The following is a 22,039-nucleotide window of genomic DNA, read 5'->3' as shown; positions in this document are numbered from 1 at the left end:
AATTTTAAGAACTTTTTTTTATTGTTTTAAAACTAGAAATGTTTATAAAATATACTTAATGTAGATTGATGACCTAAGAAAAAAAGGTAAACGTTTAATTTCCTAATTATCTAAACCTTAAAAAATATTAGCATAATCAAGTACTAAAGTAAAATAATAGTTACAACAGTATTTAAAAATATCAAACAATTTTTAAATTGAGTATAATTTTAACTTACCTTTGTATCAGTTATATGTTAGGTAACTTTTAACTTATAAATAATTTTAAAAAATCAAATAACCAAAGTATAAGTAAGTAGTGATGCCCACTTTCAATATTTCTAGAATAAAAACACTAAACAAGAAATAAAACACAAATACATAAAGCTTTAACGACCATAAAAAATTAAAAACATTATCGATTGTTTATAAATGTAAAGTTAGGTTTTATAAAAAACATCACAGTTTTATATGCTGTTTGAAGTCTTGAAGTAACTATCTAACAAGCTTAAAAGTTGTGTGACACATTGTACACTCCACGACTTGGCAATCAATTTCCTCCTCATACATGGTGTCAAACCTTCAATTTCAGTATACCCAGGAGGCATCCCCATGACTTTTTCAATTTCCTCACTGTATAAATAACAGTCACTGTCGTGCTTAGAATCAGACTCGTGTATGTTGATGCTGTCTTTTTTTGATAATATTGTATTAATTGTCTGCTTACACTTAAAATTTCTTTCTTTAATGAGACAGTCCTTAATAAATTTTGGATCACCTTGTCTATACTGTAAGGTATAAGTGTCCATTCCAGGAATGTTACTCCAAAACAACCTCTCTCTTCTAGCAGGACTGATACATATAGCATCAACCAACTTTGGTTCACAGCTCAAGTGGTGGCTGATGTTTCTTTTAGTTGAGTTTGTCATTGACTTAACATTTTCAAAAAACCAGTAAAATGGGGTTGATCTGCAAGTTTCACAGGCACCCTTAGGAGAGGAGCATCGGTGATATCCTTTGAAACAAGCAGGTTCTAATATATTAAGGACTCTAGTAAACTCATAAAACAAAACTCCAGTACCACTAGCATTAGAGATGCCTTTCTTTTTAGGGTTTGCACCAGACATGTCATTGCATGGACTGCCTCCTATCACAAGATTAATGCCAAGATCACACAAATAATGTGGGTCCAATTTTGTCACATCACCAAGGTGGATAATCTCAGGGTGATTTTTCTTCAAAATTTTTATACAACTTTCATCGATTTCACTGGAGTAATACTTTTCTATGACAAAATCATTATTTTTAAGTGCTAATATTGCTGCACCGATGCCATCAAACAGTGATAAGACTCTTAATTTTTTCTTGTGAGTAGAAACTTTATTGCTAAAGAGAGGCAATGATTTTGGACAGTCACAAAACATTAGCTTATTTAAAACACTGTTTTTTGTTTTGTTAATGGTCACAACAAAAGACTGACAACTTTTGCAAATGGAACAACTGTATAGATATTTATCACACTCTCTGCAAACTTCATTAATCAATGTATGTAAAAAACTACTTTTGTCAGCATTGTGCTTTTTTAAATAGTTATTGTTGAAAATCTCATATAAATTAGTTTTATAATTATTGATAGAAGACTTTCTGCAGAAAATACACATACAATCATTACTTAGTTGCTTGTATTGATTTAATTTATGAACATTTTTAGGTGCAACAATAGCTAGCTTAAAGCTAAAGAATTTAAAGTCCTCACAAAACTCAAACCTTTTGTATTCAAAAACTGATTCAGTTAAGTTATTTCTTAAACTTGACAAACTTAAGTTTTTTGTAGTTGTATCAATACCAAGGTAATTAGAATTACTTGGACAAATTAAACTAGTGCTTAGGCTACTTGTGTTTTTTGTTTTAATAACTTTAGTTGTTTTATTAGCCTCAAGAAAATCAGTTTGACTCTGACATGCAGCACTTTCAAACTGGTGATTTTTGGAGATATAACTTACTTGTTCATTTTGAACTATGGATCTTTTATCTGAAAACTTATCAGAACCTAAAGAATCACTCATTAAATAAAACTTTTTATTAAATGAAGATATATTATTACTACTTTTTAAAAATATTTCTTTTCTATTTTTTCCTACAAAATAATCATAAATTGAAGCACATCTATAAGTTTTACATAATGGCATAGGTTTTATGGGGCTTATTGGTAATATATCATCTTTCTGTGCAAATTTTTTAGGTTTAAAACTGCTCAGATAAGTTTTGTTTGATATAGATTGGTGATGTTTAAATAAAATATTTGAAGTTGTTTGAAAGATCTTATTTGAAAGAATATCACTATTTCCATTTGTATTTTTTCGTTGCACACCTAACTTAATTTTCTTTTTATCAGCAGTCTTTCTAATAGGTTCCTCTAATTTTCTTTTATTGATTTCCTTCTGCTTTGTTCTTTTTGCTTCATAGATAACTTTATAATTCGTTTCAACTGAATCTAAGTTATGTGGTGCTCCACCATTCATTTCTATTTATTTTATCTGAAATTTATACTTTTATTCTTTTTAAATAAACTACTCAAAAGTAATAATAAATTTATAGCTTTGTAGTGAAGTTTTTTTTTTATAAAAATTTGAATTAAATTCAAGGTTAAGTACTTTTTTTTTTGGTAATCAAATAGTACTAAAGAATTCATAAATTCAAACAAATTAAATTGTTTTTAATACATGAAACTGTTTTATACTTTATATCAAAAATTATACAAATTTTTATAGTATTTTTTTTTTAATTATTAGATTACTTTCAAGGTAGCTGTAAGTTCAGAACTATTTTTCAGTAATCTAAATGTTAAGTTCTTTAATCATTCTATGTTATTGAATTTATCTATTTATCAGGGGTGCACAACTGTTCTAATTTAGACAATTCAAACTCTTAAGAAAAATTTAAAGGACATCAACTCAAAAAGTAATTTAAATATTATTTAAACTATAAATAGGTATCAAGGTTTTTTAGTTAGAACGGGTCTAAATTGCACTAAGACAAAATTGCACTAGGTTAATAAAATGCAGGAGGGGATTAAATTGAATGAGAACAAAATTGCCCGAATTACACTTTTGTACGGGAGTAATAAAAAGTACAGAAAAAATAAAAATAAAAACAAATAGAAAAAAAAAACTAGAACATAGTTTAATAAAAAAATACTGACCAAGGGTATGGGTTAGGTGTAATAGTGATAGTAAAAATGTAACATTTATTTAAAAAAAAACTACCAACCAAGGATAAGGGTTAACAGTAAAAAAAAAAAAATTAATAATAAAAAATTTAACTCGTGCAATATGTCTCCAATTTTATCTTTGTGCAATTTTATCCCCTTGTGCATAAGTGTCTTCATGCAATTTTGTGCACTTGTACAATTTTGTCCCCTCGTGCAAATTTGACAGCTACCCCTTTTTAATATCTACAAGCCATTTATTTTTTTTGCTAAGTTTTAAATGTTTTTTGTTTTATGGTAATATAACTTGCAAAATATAGTTATTTTTTTTAATTAAAAAAAAACTTAAAGTTTTGAAAAAAAGAAGAAATGACTTGTAGATATTAATTATGACCTGCATACGAGTTTTTTTAATTTTTTTGAAATATATTTTACTTTTTGATATATGTTTTATTAAACTTTTTATTTTTACAATTTGAATTGTTGAAATTTGAATTGTCATTTAAAAATTTATCAGGGACTCTTGAACTTTAGTTTAATTATAGACTTCACTGGCAAAGAGTTTACTTAATGTATAAAACATATGTGGTTTTAATTCTATAATATCAATGTTGTAAATAAACAAAACAGAACAAACTATGAATTAAAACCTTTTAAGGAGTAAATCAAATCCATTTAATACTGTAAATGATAATAAAAAATTTAAGTATTTTGTTGTAAAAAATATTTCATAAAATAAGTACTTAAATACTTAAGGCTTTGATTTTTAAATAGATTAATTTTCAAAAAATTAAACAAGTCAGCATAAAAATATTCAAATTTACATATGTATGTAAAAATGCATTTGTTCTCTTATTTCAAACAGAAAAATAAAATACTCAGTTTAACTGCAGAGTGATTACTTTACTTATAAGTAGTTCAAGCTGTACTTAAGTTTTGCAGACTAGATATAAACTTTTATTTACTTTACATTTTCATAGTTAATAAACTATGTTGTGTTTAAATGTAATAAATACACTTTTTTAATGTTCATATTACATAGATGGTTTAAAATTCTATAAAGGCACATAAATGTTAGCAGTTTTGTTTGTTGTTACATTTTAATATAGTAAACCTTATGACACACAGTTTTTTAAAAGCGTTTTGGCTTCTAAGTTTATATTTCATCAAATACTATTCATGAATGTGTGAAAAATTACTAAATAAAACTAAAACCAAGGATAAGAAAGTTAAAAGATATTTTTTCTTGTAAATCAGTTTAAATCTTGTTAATTTTATAAGACAATTTGAAACATCTTAGTAAAAGAGAAAAATGCTTGTACTACTGTTTATTATAGTATAAAAAAAAAATGTTTTAAGGTTTTTTTTCTTGTAAATCAATTAAATTTTTTTTTAATTTATTAGACTAATCAAAACATTAAAGTATAAAAGAAAAATGCTTGTACTACTGTTTATTATAGGTTAAAAAAACGTTTACGTTTTAAACAAAAACAACTAGCAATCACACTAATGTTCCTCAGGGTTTAACATTGGAAGGGTTTTTCATTGTTTTAATTATTTGCATAGTAATAGTAGACTACTTTTTGCTGATGACACACTATTCTGTACTAAATAAAACCTTAGTTTGACAACATGAAATTAACCTTAATATAAAAACTAGTTAAAACCAGTAGTTATTACGGCCATCATCAACAGAGTTGAGATGTTTTTCACCATCAATAATAATTAATGAACTGTACTGCAAGATCAACAACAACAGCATCCAAGACAATCCTACGACCAGTTTCGTCCTAATTAAGACTCATCAGGCAGGAATAGTCGCAAGAAATCGCTGTTGTGAACTTAACTAAGCGGGCTTAAGTACAAAGTACTGAAGCGACCGTTTGTGGGCAAAGTTGAAAAAATTGACACAGCTAAACCATTCACAGCCCAAACTCCAAACATTGTCAGATTATTGCGAGATTATAGTCTGCGCTTGATTGATCAGTTTTAACCAGTAGTTATTACAGCCATCATCAACAGAGTTGAGATGTTTTGTGCCATCAATAACAACTAATGAACTTTACCGCAAGATCAACAACAACAGCGGTTTCTTGCAACTATTCCTGCCTGATGAGTCCTAATTAGGACAAAACTGGTTTTATGATTGTCTCGGATGCTGTTGTTGATGATCTTGCAGTAAAATTCATTAATTATTATTGATAGCGCGAAACATCTCAACTCTGTTAATGATGGCCTTAAAACTACTGGTTAAAACTGATCAAACTAGCGCAGACTATAATCTCACAATAAGCTGACAATGTCTGAGACGTTGGGCTGAGAATGATTAAGCTGTGTCAATTTTTTCAACTTTGCCCACAAACGGTCGCTTCAGTACTTTGTACTTAAGCCTGCTTGGTTAAGTTCACAACACCTACCTGACAAGTCCTAATTAGGACAAAACCGGTTAGATGATTATCTTGTATGCTGTTGTTGATGATCTTGTGGTAAAGTTCATTTATTATTTTGTAAAAACTAGAAAAAGAAACAGAAGAGCTTATGTTTGAAATATTTAAAAAATTTATTTATAAATACTTAGTGCATACTTTTTTATCTTGCAAAAATACAACTTTTGAACCAAAGTAGTTTATACAAAAACAAACAAGTAGTTAGTTATCTAAATTGATAGTAATCATTCAATTTGAACATGTTGAAAATTTAAAACTATTTATTGAAAACAGTTTGCAGTTTAGAAAAGACAAGGTATTTATCATCTAAATACTATTTCTTTTCCAAAATCATATTATATACAGCTTTTTGAGTTAGGGGAGCTAAGGTTTCAGTCTACCAAAAACTTTTTTCTGTATATCTATGATTAAACTTTATATATATATAAGTAAATGACTATTAGGGATGAAATTGTCTTGTGTCAATGGTAAATATTTATTTTTGTGGTTATTACTGGTTTAATGGGTTTAAAACAGGGTTGCTACTCTTTGAAGCAAAAAAGACAGCCTAAGTGACTAAAAACTATCCTGAGTTTTTCAAAAGAAAAAAGAAAATGTAAAAGCAATAAACTAAAAACACCTACTGTTAGTAAGTATAGGGTGTTTTAAAAGTAACAAAATGATAGTTACAAAAGCAAAAGTACTTAATATTAAGAAAAAAACATAACACTTTAAGAATATTAATTTATTCATAAGTTAAATAAACTTACTTGAATTTTTGACAAGAAATCTAATCAAGACAGAGTGGGCCATAGTTTTTCAAATAACCTGAAAGTATCTCAAACAAACCTCATTAGTTACAGCTTAGCTCTAAGTATTGAAAATACTAAAGCAGTGTAGTTTTAAAAAGATAGTATTTTCTAAATACTACACTTGTTTTGTCTTATTCTCTTAAAAAACCTAATGTAAGATAAATCAAAAGTTCTTAATATATTATTTATACATTAGAATATGTAAAACAAAAATGCTGTATTTTTGATGATATATTATAAGAGCAACTAAAAAAACGTGAACCTACATGATCTTTATCAAAATCTTAGGGAAAGTACTGTGTTGTGCCCATGGTAGACAATGGTTTTTATGCTTAATATTGGCAAAAATGGGTTACAAATGGGTGCATACCATTTCTTTTTTCTTTTCATTTAGAATTGATTTTGTTTTTAAATTGAAATCTAAGTTTATTTTTTACTACTGATTTAGTTAAAACTGATCAAAATTGATAAAAAATACATCATGTGAGGCTCAATGATATCTAATGACCAAAAGGTCTTTCTCCAAGCATACCATTGATCTTAGTTGTAAGTGTTAACATTTTTCTTTCAATAGTGTGCACATAAATTATTTTCAAGTAACTTACTTTGCACAGCTATTGAAAGCCTTGAAGACCACTGGTCTAGCATATGGTTTTTATTGTGTTCGACCCAGGTAAAAATCAATAATGCTGCCGAAAAAAACATAAACTGATGAATAATAAAATTAAGATTTTACATTATATAGTAGAAAAAATCAGTCTTACAATCAACATTTTTTTTGAAAATAAACAAAACAACTGTAGTATTAAAAATAATATCTCAAAAATGTTACAATACCTTTATAATTATAAAAATAAAAACTAGTGGTGTGTAGGCTGATGACTGGAAGTTTACATTTATTTTTTGCTATATTACAGTAGTAAAATGAAAAAAATTCAAAGCTTTTTTTTAAATATGTGCAGCTTAGGGAATAAACCATCTTCAAAATACTTGTACAATAAGAAACTTTTACTGTCAGCTGCAGAAGTTCTGCTAAAAAATGATTGGCTTAATTTTGTTTCCAGTCAGATAAGAACAATTAATAATCTGATGATTTCAAATGAATTATAGCACTTGTGTTTTATTTAAAGTTCCTTAAAATTATTTAAAAATGCATTTAGTCTCAGTTTCTATAGGTATCTTTATCAGGAATTCTTTCTATGGCCAACGCCGGACCATACACCAACGGAAGCCAGTTCTTCATCTGCACCGTCAAAACCGCATGGTTGGACAACAAGCATGTTGTATCTAAATAATCGTTATCATAGTATGCATCATTGCCACAACGGCAGTTAATTAGAATTTCTGTAAATCTAGTGGTTGTAGTTGCTTAAATTGTCATGCATTTGTTCTTGTCAAATTAGGCGTAAAATCTAAAAGCAAAACTGTCAGATCTTAAATAGTTGTATTTATAACCGCCCTGCTTTAAAAAAACACAATTATGACAATACAATCATCGCTACAACGGTAACTATCCTGATCATAACTACCAAAAGTCAAAACTAAAGAGTAATGAAGAAAAATTTTTCATCTAAGTACTGCTTATTAAATGTTACTTTAGCACACAGCAAAATTGATAGAATCCTAGACGTCAAAAGTTCTGAAAACTGAATTAATTTCTGTTTTAACTTGTCATGAATCATTATCAAGTAATAGTGTTGCGATTTTCTTATAAAGTATACCAAGTATGGCATACAGACTGTGTTTTACGACATACACATACACAAAGTTTTTTACATAGTGCTGACCGCGAGCGAATTTTACTATAGAAGTTGGCCCACGACTTACAAAAGGCTGCTGAGCTCACAGCAGTTTTTACAAGCTTGGTCGAAATTTGGACAAAACATTTACATGTCAGTAAAAATAAACAAGTTCATTTAACATAACACATATAAGTGTAAATCAGTAAGTCATAGTTACTAAAATTCGTTTATAGTAACTCAAAAAGCGACCGAATAGTTATTTCAATAACGTACTGATCTGTTACTTAATGATATATTAGAATTTTAATATTATCAACAAACTTATTACCATTAATCTTTAAATTTTGTCTAAAACTTGTTTTTTTATGATAATGTCTTTTGTAACTTGTGTTGTTAATATTGTTAGAGTAAGAATAGTAAAATGTTAAGTAGTAGTTAGGGTTGTTTTTAGATATGCTTAAATTTTATTTTTTTTTTTAGATACTTTTTTTTCTTAATTTTTAAACCTAATTAAATTTACCATTACTTGTAACCATGGCTTCATTTTGTTTGTTTTTTAACATATAATTGTTTTTTATATCAACTGAAATTTTTAAGTGCTTTTCGTTTTTTCATGTTTGGTATTTAAAGATTATCTCATGTAACATGATTTGTTATTAAGAACATAGCTATATATTAGATACTTAATTATTTTAAATAAACACAAAACTTTCACAAAAAACGTTGTAAAACAAACAATTTAATAATAGTGTAAAAAATAGTAATTCTTTTAATTTTCCAAAACAACAACCATTTTAAACTATACATTATAACAAACTTATGTAGTTTTCTAATACTGCAGCTTTGAAACAATCATTTATAATAAGTCTCTGACTTTTGGATTTACTAATATTGAAGTTCATAGTGTATTAATAATTAAGTCATGACGTAAATTTTTAAGAAGTTTTCAAAGATTGAACTTATTGAACCATTTAGTATGTTGTAAACAAGAAAATATATGAATATTTTATAATAAAATATTTAAAATATATAATACATTTTAATTATTTTAATACACCGACTGTTTATACGAATACCTATAAAGGTGAAAAATTATATACACTTTTAAGGTTTTAAAACTCTATCAAATTTAAATGGTTAGTAGTAAAGTTTTTTTTTAATTTCTAACTTACATTTTTTACAACTTGTTTTAACGCACTGTTCAGATTTATTAAATAACTTATGCAACTCTGATCTGATCTAAGTAATATTATAATTTAGATACTTATGTTTGCTGTAAGTATTAAAAATAAAATTGTTAATAAAAAGTTTATTATTTTGTTTTTCAATAATATTTTACATAATTACCAGTAATAAATCAAAATTAGTAAACTAATTAAATTTAGTATGTAGCGTTTAAGCGACGCTAATTCTATAATTTTAAAATAAAAATAAAATTTTATAGCAGAAATATGTTATAGAAAACCGCATTTGTTTTAGACGGTAGTAAAAATAATGTGTTTTATCTAAGCTTTTATTTGCGTCTTTTTAGTTTATGAAACGGATATAAGTTATTGTTAAAATAAAGAATAGGTTTGTACGTAAGAAAAGAGAAACAATTATTTCTATCTGTATAAAACAGTCAACGTCTTGAAAGTCGGCAGTTAGGTGTTCTGTTAAGCGGAGCGATTTAAAGTTTTCCCAACCAAACATTTTATAAATTTAGAATGTAGTCCCTTCATAGTATAAGTATGTGCTTATTAGTTTATTAGACTGTATATTTGTTTTAATTTACATTGTTAATAGTTTTAGTAATTTTGTAGTGGTTCACTGTAGTAATCATTTATTTTTATTTTTATTTGTTTGTTTGTAAATTAAATATAAATGAAATGTGCTTTTAACTGTAGTCTAGATATTCTTATACCTTTATCTACCATTTTACTTCATGGATAAACTTCGTGTTTACAAGAACATAACATAGAGATGATCAACATAAACATTGGCGAAAGTCTACAGAGCCTAAGCTTGGACTTTTGTATGCCGTGAGACAAGCTCAAGTTTAACATAAGATTTGATCATACCAATGCAATCATCAGACCACAAGCCCTCGGTAGACTGAGACTGGTTTAGTCCTGAGTAGGACTCATCAGTAAGTCACAACCAAAAAACATGCTTATAGTGAACATGGCTTAAATTGTCAAATATTACAATATTTACAAGTCATAAGTAGTTGATTTTGTGGTTTCTAAATTTGAGAAAACTAAATGTTTAATTACACTTATTAGTAAAGTTATCTGTGTAAATTTTTTAATGAAAAAACAACTACTAAAAGGTACTTTTATTAATTAGTTGTCTTTACTGATGTTAAGTATCTTTAAGAATAGAGTAGCCTCTAGAAAAGGGTTTTCTAGATAAGGATAAGTGGCCCCCTTGGGGGCCATGATAGATATTCAGTGGGCCATGAGGTTATAATTTTAAACTTACACTAGATACTTTGGAGTTGATGATAAAGAGCAAAAAGAAAAAAGAAAAAAAAAAGGTATTTGGTGTTTTTAATAGTAGTTTTGAAACTCAGCTAGATATTTTGGAGTTGTTGATTAAGAGCAAAAAAATGGTCTTAGTTGTTTTAAATGATTGTTTTTTGAGTGATCTCGTACAAGGGGGCCAATAGCTTTTTTAGTTTCTTTAAAGGGGCCACTTAAAAAAAAAAGATTGGGAAACCCTGCTCTAGAACTTAGTTTTAAATAAATATTGAAGTTAGGTTCAGGTCTAAAGATGTAGAGTTTTGACAAGTTTTTTCGTTTTAATTACACAAAAATAATTTAGCTTTTTTGGTATATCCTTTAAATTAACTTAAAAAACTTATATTTTGTTAAGCTAATAGTTTTTACATAAAATTAACAGCTTTATAAGGCTTATATAATCAATATTTCTACTATTATCTAATTAATATTTTAGAAATTGAACAAAAAAACAAATAATAATTAAAGTTCAAACAAGTATTGAGCTGTTTAACTTTCAATAAACTATTTTCAAACTAAAAATTGTTATGATTGAAGTCTTCGATGAGTTAAAGGGACATGAAATTTTATCTTAAAGTAATTTTAGTTTTTCAAATATATTTCTTAAACAATTGTACGGAGTACATTTTATTGTTTATGAAATTTGTGAAACAAATATACACGTGTGTATTTGCATAACTCTTTTACAGTTAAACAGTCATTATTTAACTTTCAGAAAGTTTTATAATTAAATTTTTATAAAATATACTTAAACTAGCAACAAGTTTTTATTTTTTCAATTCGACAATCAGACCAAAGCTCTCGGTAGACTCTTGATATCTTGTTTTGATAATTGAATAAATGTAATCAAAAATTTTTACAAAATGTTAAGCTAGTCACGCGGCATACAAAAGTCCAGGATTTGATTCTGTTGTTTTCCAGTGTTTTCATTTGGTCTTTTTTAAAAAGTAATTATAACAAGTCCATAAACTAATCGATAAAAATCGGAGGAAATTAACAAAACACTTTTCTAAATACATGGTAGCTTAATTCAACAAATAAAATACAAAATTAAGAAAAAAAGGTTATTTGAACACTTAACATTGTTACTATTTGAATAAAATGAGAAAAAAATAGGTTAACAAAAGTAAGAATTCTCAATCAAAAACAAATTCTATAAACAAATTATAAAGCAAGTATTAACTTGCTTTGATTGAAAATTTATATTTATTCTGATTAAAAGCTTTGGCACTAAAAAAAATTATAATTATTCAATTGTTAACCCCTTTATAACTTTACTTACTAGCTAAAGTAATACTTAAAACAAATAATGATAATAATAGAACAAAATATGAGTATCTTAACATTTTTTAATTTTTCTGTTATCTTTTACGTAAACCACTATGCAGAGGAAGTAAATCAAGAGCATATTTTTTATAAAGTAAGCGTAAGTTGAATTTTTTAAATTTTTAATCACATTTTACGTAGTGTGTATTAATCTGTTTACTTTATTAACGGAACAAAGGTATTAATTGTTAAAATATATTAAACTACTGGTTAAGTTGTATAATAAAAAAAACATTATCTACAAACACTTAATATTTTATGTTGGTTTGTTTAATTTTAGAAAAAAGAGTATTAAAAGTCTAACATTTTATAAGATTATAAAATGGTTTCAATAAGTATAGATATAAGTTTATTATCTAACCTTTCTATACATCAAAGTTTAATATTTTGCTTACCTTATTAGAATACAACTTTTTAATTGACTAACTGTTTTTGACATGAGGAAGAGTAATTTTGGATTACTTATAACTTATCTAAAACAATACAATGATTTTTTTAAGAGAAAAAGAAGTATTTAAAGTAAAAATTTTAAAAAATTAAAGTCCTTTTTATGAAAACAAAAACCTCGTAGGATTTTTTACGAGTTCAACTTTTTTTTTAAAGTAGATGAACTAGCTTATAGTGTTTATCATTATCAGTTATAAAATCAAAATAAAACTATATTTAAATTTAATTTATCGATAATTTTGTCATTTATAAAACGAGTTTTTAGATAGATTCATATCTTTATTTTATTTTATTTTTTGTACACAGATACGAAAATGCAAAAAAATTATTGGTCTAAACACCTAAAGTATTAAAAGACCTCTCAGCAATTAAACAGTATACCACATGCTTAAAAAAAACTATAAAGAGCTAGAAATATATTAATATAGTAGTTACTGATTTTTAACTTATAACCATAAATAAAAGTGTAAAAGAACAACAAAACTTTATAATTTTGCAAATACTAATAAGCAGTTCACTATCATTCTATTTTTATGATAACAAACCTTATAATTTTATTATCATAAAATATTACTACACTCTCAAGTTATGTAGTGTAGGTTGATAACACTGATAAAGAAGAAAACTTGTTTTAAACTGTTGTCAAAACGTGTGTTGTTCAAAAAATATAGTTTGTTTTGTTTGTTATTTTTCTAGTTTTTTTTTCAATTTTTAATGAGCTTTTTTATTGTTTTTTATTTAATCATAATACAATTTAAAGCTGCTTTCCGTAAGAAAAATGATAAACAATGTCGTGTTTTTAAAAATTGAACCATTTCACTTTAAGTGGATATTAAATTTAATAATATATATTTTTTTAGCTATTTTATTAATTTAAACTATAAATAAAAATGAACTTTTTGTGGATGTGTTTTATTTTATTCTTTGCTGAAGCTGGTAGCCAAACGCCTCGTAAGTACAAACAACTTGCATCTTTTAAACTTTAGTTTGATGTATTATAATATAAAGTATGCACTCTGACAATTAAATCATTTATTGCATCAACTTCTAATATGTTTTTCCACTAAGTCGTTAAATAGTTTATTTACACTTCTTCAAAAACAAAAATAATGTGAAACTAAAAAATTAAGAGATTCAAATCTTATTGAAGTAAATCAGTTTAGTATTTTTTAAACAAAATACAGTTTTAAATTTTGTTTTCTATCTACTTAAGAATTAAAAAAAACTTTTTAGCTGTCACTTACTTCTATTAAACTAGAGATAAACAACAAACAGGCGTTGATAAGTGCAATGCGACGTTGAGCGACCACAACTATTTTCTAAGCAGTGAGTGTGATGAGGCGTATTTAAACTTAAAATCTTTCGGCCTCATCAAGAAGCTCTTGTCTGACTGTGCAAAAAATCCTTTGGTGGTTAAAATAAAAACTTCTAATGCAACGCAGTGCAACGACACCCAGGGCCAACAGATGCTAATTGTGAAGAACCACAACATGCAGTTGATAGAAAGGTGCTTCGGCCTGGGTGGTCGTTTGTATCAAGTTCTTTGTTACAACACCGTCAGAAAAACCAGCAGTGTGAAACCAGCTGATGATAAAAAAAGTGTCATCACCTTCACTTCAGTGTACACCGTGGTCTTTATCGTGGTCGTGGTGGTCCTTGTGAGCTTATTTTTTTACTCGATACGCAAATATAACACAAATGTAAGTATGTGGTCATGTAATTTAAAATATTACTTAACTTTTTAACCACCAAAGTAATTAAGAGAAAATTACTACTGTTAGTATTTAGCAGAGTCTATCAAAATATTTTTCAAATGAACTCTTAAAGTATTTAAGATAAAATTCGGTTTCTAACAAAAGTATAAAAAATCAATTACCTTTTTTTTTCATGCAGTCAATAAACTTTTTTTACAGAAATAAAATACATTCTACATCAAAAATTTCAGCAAGATAATGAATTGTGGTTCTTCACAATTAGCATCTGTTGAACCTGTAGAAGTAGAAGGTCGAATGGAAATGGAAAACTTGGACCTGCCAGATTTAGTTCCTCAGATTTGACGGTTTTTATGATATTTAGTTAGTGCAATAAGCTTATTTTGATTGCTTTTAATTTAACTTGAACTATTTACTTTGTACAATTGTACTTTGATCATGCTGATTTTTTTGTATTTTTTTTTTTAATTTTCATAAAAACTTGTTTCTTTAGTTTTCATAGTCATTTTTTGCATTTTTCTAAGTATTTAGTTAAGAAATAAAAGTTTTATAATAACACAAATTTTAATAAAAATTATTATGCTGTACATAATAGCTACTATTTTCAAGTTTTATAATATGTTAGATAAAATGAGTCCACGTGATAAGATAACGACTATTTTTCTACATAAACTTTTTCAAGTTGAACTAGATAAAAGTTAATTTAAAAGTTTATAAATTTAAGATTTTAATACGTTAAAGAGAAATTAAACCGAGATAAAATTTATTAAAGCAAAAACTATTGATTTTTCTTGGTGAATTTTTAGATATCGTTTAATTTTTTTTTTAATGACTTGTCAATTTTATTTTATTTTAGTACTAAAACGCGTTAAGTTTAAAATTATTATAATTCCAAAGAATTAGTTTGTGATTACTGTGACTATAAAAACTACTTAAACATAAAGATGTTTAAAACAAACAGTTAGAAAAAGCTTACACAAAGTAAATAAGCTTTCAAATAGTTTACAACAATTAAAGTTTGGTTTAAAGATTAGATATGAGGTTAGTAAACTATAAACACAAAATCATAAATTAATTTCGCATAGTTGTTAATAACTAAAGTTAATCTCTCCTTTATTATCTATTAATCTCTAAACATATATTATTTTATATAAGTATATGTATACTTAAAAAGCATATAGTTTAAGAACATATATCATTTCTGATATGTAGAAATAAGTAAAATTTTAGTAACAGTAAATTTTTGTATTCTTTTATAACAATTCTAATTAATTGAAAGACAACATACTGTCACTTCAAATTTATATATATAAAAATAGGTAGCTTTTTATCTCATCTAATATTTTCATTTAAGAATTTAAATAATAAATTTTCCTAATGAAACAAGTTTGTTTAAATGTTGTAATAAAAAAAGTAAACTTGATCAATTGTTTACACTAACGAGTTTTTTTATTGAATTAAAATTATTAGTTGGTTTTGTTGTTAGCCTTTAAAGAATTGTAAAAATTTTAATCTTTGTAATTGAGTTATTATTTATCACCGAGAATGTAGTAAGTAAAATTTTTGCGAAAAATATATTATTTAAAAAAATTTTTGAAAATGTCAACTACTTAAAACGATATGTATGAAAAACTTATTTATTTATTTCATTGTTTGTTTGCTACAATAAACATTAAGTTTTACTGATTGCTTTGAAGGATTAAAGTATTCAAAATAAATAACTGTAGTAAAATTATTCCAATGTTAAAAAACTAGTTGCTATCAATTAGTATTGCTAAATTTAATTAGTTTTTAGTCTAAAGTGTTACCATTTTATATGTTTTTAAACATACTATTATTAATTTAATAACTTTGAAAGTTGTAAACAGACATTCATACTAAGTTTTTACTTAAACAACTCAGATTAAAATTAAATTCAGCTAAATAAACACTTCTAAGTATTCTAAATAAATATTTTATTTTAAACAAAGAAATATGATATCAAACAGAAATTGATTAATTTGTCATTAAAAAATTAAATGAAGTTTTTAAAACTTATTTTCTCACAAACTAGTCAAATTACACAACTTTTATTCTATAGTAAAGTTATTATAATTAAAACATAAACAACGCATCAAAATTTGTCAAACATTTTAAAATACTTCTAGGGATAATTTTTGCATATTATAAAAGAAAATATAGAAAAATATATGCAAACATTTAAATCAAAAAGTTATATTATGGCTCTAACTTAATATTTTCATTTAAGTTATGTCAACCAATAAAACAATTCTGAACTTAAAGATTATAGTGAAGTCCTTAGAACATAGAAAGTATAGTTTTCAGAAAGTACCGAGCACATTTACTATAACTTGATTTATATAAGTCTTGCTTTTTTTAATGTTATCGGTTTTTAGACTTCGAACAATATTCGCCTAGTCAAGACAAATTAATAAAGTATAAATTTTTGGGCCGCTAGAATTAAGGAAGCTTCATTTATAGCGGCTCTGTATTGAGAAAAAGTTTACATTCATCACTGATACAGAATATTATTTTCAGAAAAGTGAATTTGTAAGAGTGCATTCATTGTGGATTTATTTAGGTATTTATTTGTTGGTCAATTTGTGCACTTTGATGTTGGTCTGAGGTACTAGTCCTCAATTTTCCTATGACAAGTACAATTTTAACTTATTTGAAATTTTTTGGAAATTGTAATTTTTCTACCAGATAAAACTTTTACAGGCAGTCACGGTTGTACGGTAGTCTTAAGTCTTGTTCACATCTTTTTTACTCCACAATTTAAAACTAAACCTAAATTTGTGACTCATTAGTCTTATTTTTACACGTCACAACTTCAACTCTAAACTTTAACAATATTATAATACTTCTAACCTCTAAAATAAAACTCTTTGTTATAACGTACAAAAACCCTAAATCTCTTCTCCCATACTCTTTATATCTTAGCCCTTACTATCTAGTTTTAAATATCTTATTTTCAATTAGTAGCTCTTATCACTAACCTAACTTACTATTTGCGAACTCATAACAAGAACAACGTTTTAATTCAGTTTAATGTGAGTAAAAAAACGACTCGCCCGAAAACGTCACTGACGAAAATGTGTGACGCGCATCAAACAAAAATTAACTGTGCAAAACCTAAGCGTTTCTGACGCGCTTGCACAAAAGTATGCAAACCTATTTAGTTACACACACGTGCAAACAATTAAAAAATAAACATAACTAAAGAATTTCAAAGTTTTCGCCAATTTTTTTGAACGTGCACAATACTAACTAGTTTTATTTGCAGCATTAATTATTGTAAAATGCCTTGCAAGAACTCTGTGAAAACTGCGACGGGAAAGTTCACTCTGTACACCGACGAAGTGACCAGGTGCGAGGCGAAGAGAAAGTGTAGGAAGATGGGCAAGATACTGGCTCCCATCACCAACATGCGGGACTTCGAGGCCATCAAGGCGCTGCAGAAGCACAACGACTTCTCTGTAGAATGCTCGCACGGCCACGGTCACTTCGCCTACTACCACGTCGGGTTGGACGTGCAAAACGTCGACGGCAAGATCGTAAAAGAGTTCACGGACGGAACCAAGTGGGACGAATGCGAGATGAGCGAAATTTACGAAGTGGTCGGCAATCCGGAAAATCCCATCGCCATGCACCTTACCGGACTCAACGGACCCATAATGATCAGCGAAACGACCAGCGATGCGGCCATTTCCAGCTACATATGCTTGAAACCGGCGACTAAAGAGAAAAGCGAGAAGAAGCTGAAAAAACATTCTTCGAAATCGAAAGAAAAGGCATCAGAAAAGAACGCAGAACCTCTGATGCAGGAAAATTCTGCTTCTAACGGCTTCAGTGCGGTCACAGGAGTTTGCGGTGTGGCTTTGGTGGTCGCCTTTAGCGTTTTCGCAGTTGCTACGTGGAAAAAGATGAGGAGGTGCGAGGAGAAAATGAGGAGCTGCGATGAGCAAGTGAAGGAAATGAAGAAGGCCGCGGCGAATTTGAGCTGATTCTTTTACAAACGCTGCTACTATTTTTTGTATTTCCATTCAATAAATTATAAATTTTGTTTTAAGTCTACTCACAGTTTAAAAAAACACCAGTATTATCAATTGTGTAAAAAATTTAGTTTACAATTATTATTCATTTTCATTATTATTTACAACAATTATTCCTAACTAACATGTTAATGTTTAGTACTTAATAATATATATTTTAAAAATAAAAAACTTAAAAATTAATACTAATGTAGCTAGCACGTCAGAATTTATTTAAGAAAACTACCTGCCTTTATGAAATATAGTTGTGTCTTTGTTAAATACTTGTACACAACAAAGCGACATACATAGATCAATTTTTTTAAATAAAACTAAAACAAAGTATAATCAATATTGTATACTAACAACAATTTTACCTCAAGAACAATACTATATCGGGCAAACATTTTTACAAAGTTGAACTATTTCGACATCTTAATTCACTTTACTGCAAAGTATTTGTCGAGTTTCAGATTGCAAAGGTGATGTTAACTTTTTCGTAGGTCTAAATCAGGTTTTCCAAAATGAGTCATATGGCGTATTTAAGGGCGGTTTTGAACTTAAACTAAATGAGGGCTTTAAAAAATGAGCTATTTTAGTAAGTTAGGAAGCTATATGTGTATTTTATTGAAGGATAAAAAAAGTAATCAAAAAGTTTGGTCTAAGGACCTGGTGTACAAAAGAAACCTTTCAATTATCGAGTCGTACACCGCATGCTTATAAAACTTCTTACGAGCTATTACGCATAATTTTTATTTATTTATTTAAATTTTTTGTAATAAAACAATAAACTAAACGAAATTCTCTGAATTTTGTGTTTAGAAAACTGCAAAATGAATGGGGAGCATAAGGTCTTAATTTAAAATTTTGAATAGATATTCTTGATTTGGTGATAGATAGTAAAAATAAGTCTTAGGGTAGTTTTGAGAAATTTAAATAAATGGGTCAATTTTTTCTTAAATTTCTTCAAAAGGGGCTTATGACAAAAGAGAATCCTTAGTCCAACTGCTTTTCTAATTTTTTGAAACTTATTGATGTCGCTTCTTTAATACTTAGTTTTTAAATAAAGCTCATAAGAAAGTTTACCTGTTGTTTTTGAAAAGTCTTTCTAGATTTATGTAGCGTTTTAAGATTCGTACTACTTGTCATTTTATTATTTGACATGAGCCTATCGCTTAATTTTCATAAGAGGAAGCAACACGTTAATTCTTCTTCAGTCGTTTATGATATGCTTTTTCTTTTCTAAATGATCCTTGGCAGTCTATTAAGTACTTTTTTACGATCCTATACCAACAATATGGTGTACGCCTATCTACCCTACACACCTCCATGTTAAACAGGAGGTTTGATCATACGATCACAAGCCCTCGGTAGATTCAGACAAGTGTTGTCCTTATAAGGAGTTAATCCAAGAAACCTGCATTAGTGATCAATCTACAAACGGAGAAGAATGCTTTGACATGAAGCAACCGTTTGCTGGTATTGATCAGTAACGTCAGCACTGTCTTTTGCCGTGCAACGTTTACTACATTGTCTACAAGGCAAGACAGCTGGTATGCTTGTATTGAATATGATCAGCGAAAAAGCGGCAAAAATCTACAGAGCTAAAGCCTGGACTTTCGTATGCCGTGAGACAATTAAGTTTTTAGAAAGCTTTACTGAATTAGCAAAGTTTAAATAGTTTTTTAACTAATAACTTTTTTATTTTTTGAATTTGTAAAAATACGAACTGAACATACTAACATTAAAACGTGATACAAAAACTAACATTTAAACTTGTATGAATTTTTTAAAAAAAATTAAGTTTAAAAAAAAGATAAAATCTCTGATTTTAAAAGTATTAGAAAAAACAACATAAGCTCTGAAAACATATTAATTTAATAAAAAACAGTTTTATCATAAAAATTCTTAATCAAATTACAATCATATTTAAATTGAAAGTGGATTGAAACATACATTTACTTAACTCTCTGCTCAACTTTGTTTTCTTAAAACTTCCTTTTTTTTAATCATGTTTAAAAAGAGTAAACAATATATTATAAGAGATGAAGAGAAACTATAAAAATAATTTTAATTTCTAACAAGATGAAGCTTCATCTTAAAAACACGACTACAAGATAAGCAAATGTGTTTGTCAAGTTCGATTTCAGTGTGGCATGAAAATCATTTAACTTTTGAAATTATTAAACTTTCTTTAAAATTAATTTTTTTATTAAAAAACTGTTAAAAATCACATTAAGTGTACTAAGTTAAAAAATAATAATTCAAGCAATTTAGTTTAAAAGTTGTAAAACTAGCTCAAAATGCATAAAATAAAAGTTTTCAACTTTACATCTTTTATAAACTAGCTTAAACTTGTAATTATGTAAAAAATGAAGTTAAGCAAGCTTTTTTAGATTATTTTAAAGATAAAAAAGCTAGGTATTTTACAAGTCTAAAACCGAATCCACAAATCAAAATCTGCTAATGTAAGATTAAAATTCTCAATTACACATAGATTACAACTTTTTATTCGTATGTTATAGTTTTGATATCATAGCAGTCGTCAGGCTAAAAACAATTGTCGGATTGGTAAGGATTCATACTTTTCCGTTTGACTGCGAGATTTTTAGCCAACTCAAAGTTAATCATTTACACTATGTCGAACGTTCATTGTGCTTGTGTATGCAGTACTCTACTATACGGTTGCAAAATGTAAACCTTCTCAAAATCACAAAAAAAAATGAACACCTTCTACATACGATGCCTCCACCGTTTACTTATTGGATCGCAACAACGAGGAAGTTTTGAGACCTATGTTTTTGCCCACAGCTGGGGTCATGTTCTGCGGATGAGCGACGAGTGAAACCCGAATTCTCTGTTGTACTGCGATTTGGTCGTCCGCGACCGTGGTCGTCGGAACATAACGTCTTGAGGACGTTTGAAGGTGCGACCCAAAGAGATTGAATGACCATTTAATATACTTCTTTATTAAATATAGTTTTGTTTTGCATTACGTTTTATCATGGTTGCCACAGATAAAGCTGAGAAAAATTTCCTGACTTTTGTAAATTAAGCTCTTAATTTAAACTTATTCTAAAATACATAATCTAATACTTCAAACTATATAAAGCTTTCCATCTAGTTCTAATACAGCTTAAAACAACAGTTTTTTTTTGCTGAATACACTGTTAAAACTTCCATTACATCACTTGAACCATCTGTTTATGATATTTGTACTTGCAATAAACAGATCTATCAGCAAATGACTTGTATTATTACCTAACAAACACAGCTTGTCTGAAAAAAGACAAAATTATTTAGCATTTCCTAGCATAAATGTAACTAAACAAGCGATACGACATATAAGGAACTTTTACTATAAAAACCTTAAATTAATCACTAACTTTCACAACTAAAATCTTAAAACAATAACAAACTATTACAATACAGTAGACTACCGCTTAAGTACGCACTTTTTTTGGTACGCACCCCGCCTTAAGTACGCACTTATCCAGAAAGAAAAAATCGAGAATTCATTCTCATTTCAGCATTGAAAATCCTAAGAAGTTCCCTCATACTATCACGGGAGACATATGGTGGCTTTGGTGGTGCAACTTTACCTTTATCCTTTAACTTGTTTCATAAAGTCATTTTCTGACGCTTTCCATCCATTTTTATAAATTTCTCTAAATTTTTCAAAAATTTTTAAATTTTTTTTTATTCAAAGAATATTTGCAAAAGAAAGGCTAATTTTAATGTGACATAATATAAAACAACAAAAAACTAAAGATTAAAAAAATAATGAGCATCTTATTATTGTGCTTTTATAATATAAATGTTTTTACTGATATAAACTTTCTTACAAAAACA

General features: G+C 27.4%; 1 protein-coding gene across 1 annotated transcript; it reads right to left on the bottom strand.

Moving 5' to 3' along the window:
• Nucleotides 1-446: 446 nt before the first annotated feature.
• On the bottom strand, nucleotides 447-1,403 carry LOC145836558 (DNA (cytosine-5)-methyltransferase 3B-like). The gene has a single exon (XM_082944353.1). It carries the CDS (start codon nucleotides 1,401-1,403, stop codon nucleotides 447-449), a length of 957 nt encoding a protein of 318 aa, XP_082800479.1.
• Between the last annotated feature and the right edge of the window lie 20,636 nt (nucleotides 1,404-22,039).

The sequence above is a fragment of the Thalia democratica genome, chromosome 5 (genome assembly GCF_965202585.1).
Source record: "Thalia democratica chromosome 5, ktThaDemo2.hap1.1, whole genome shotgun sequence".
NCBI lineage: Eukaryota > Metazoa > Chordata > Thaliacea > Salpida > Salpidae > Thalia > Thalia democratica.
This window is presented reverse-complemented; position numbering and strand designations above follow the sequence as displayed.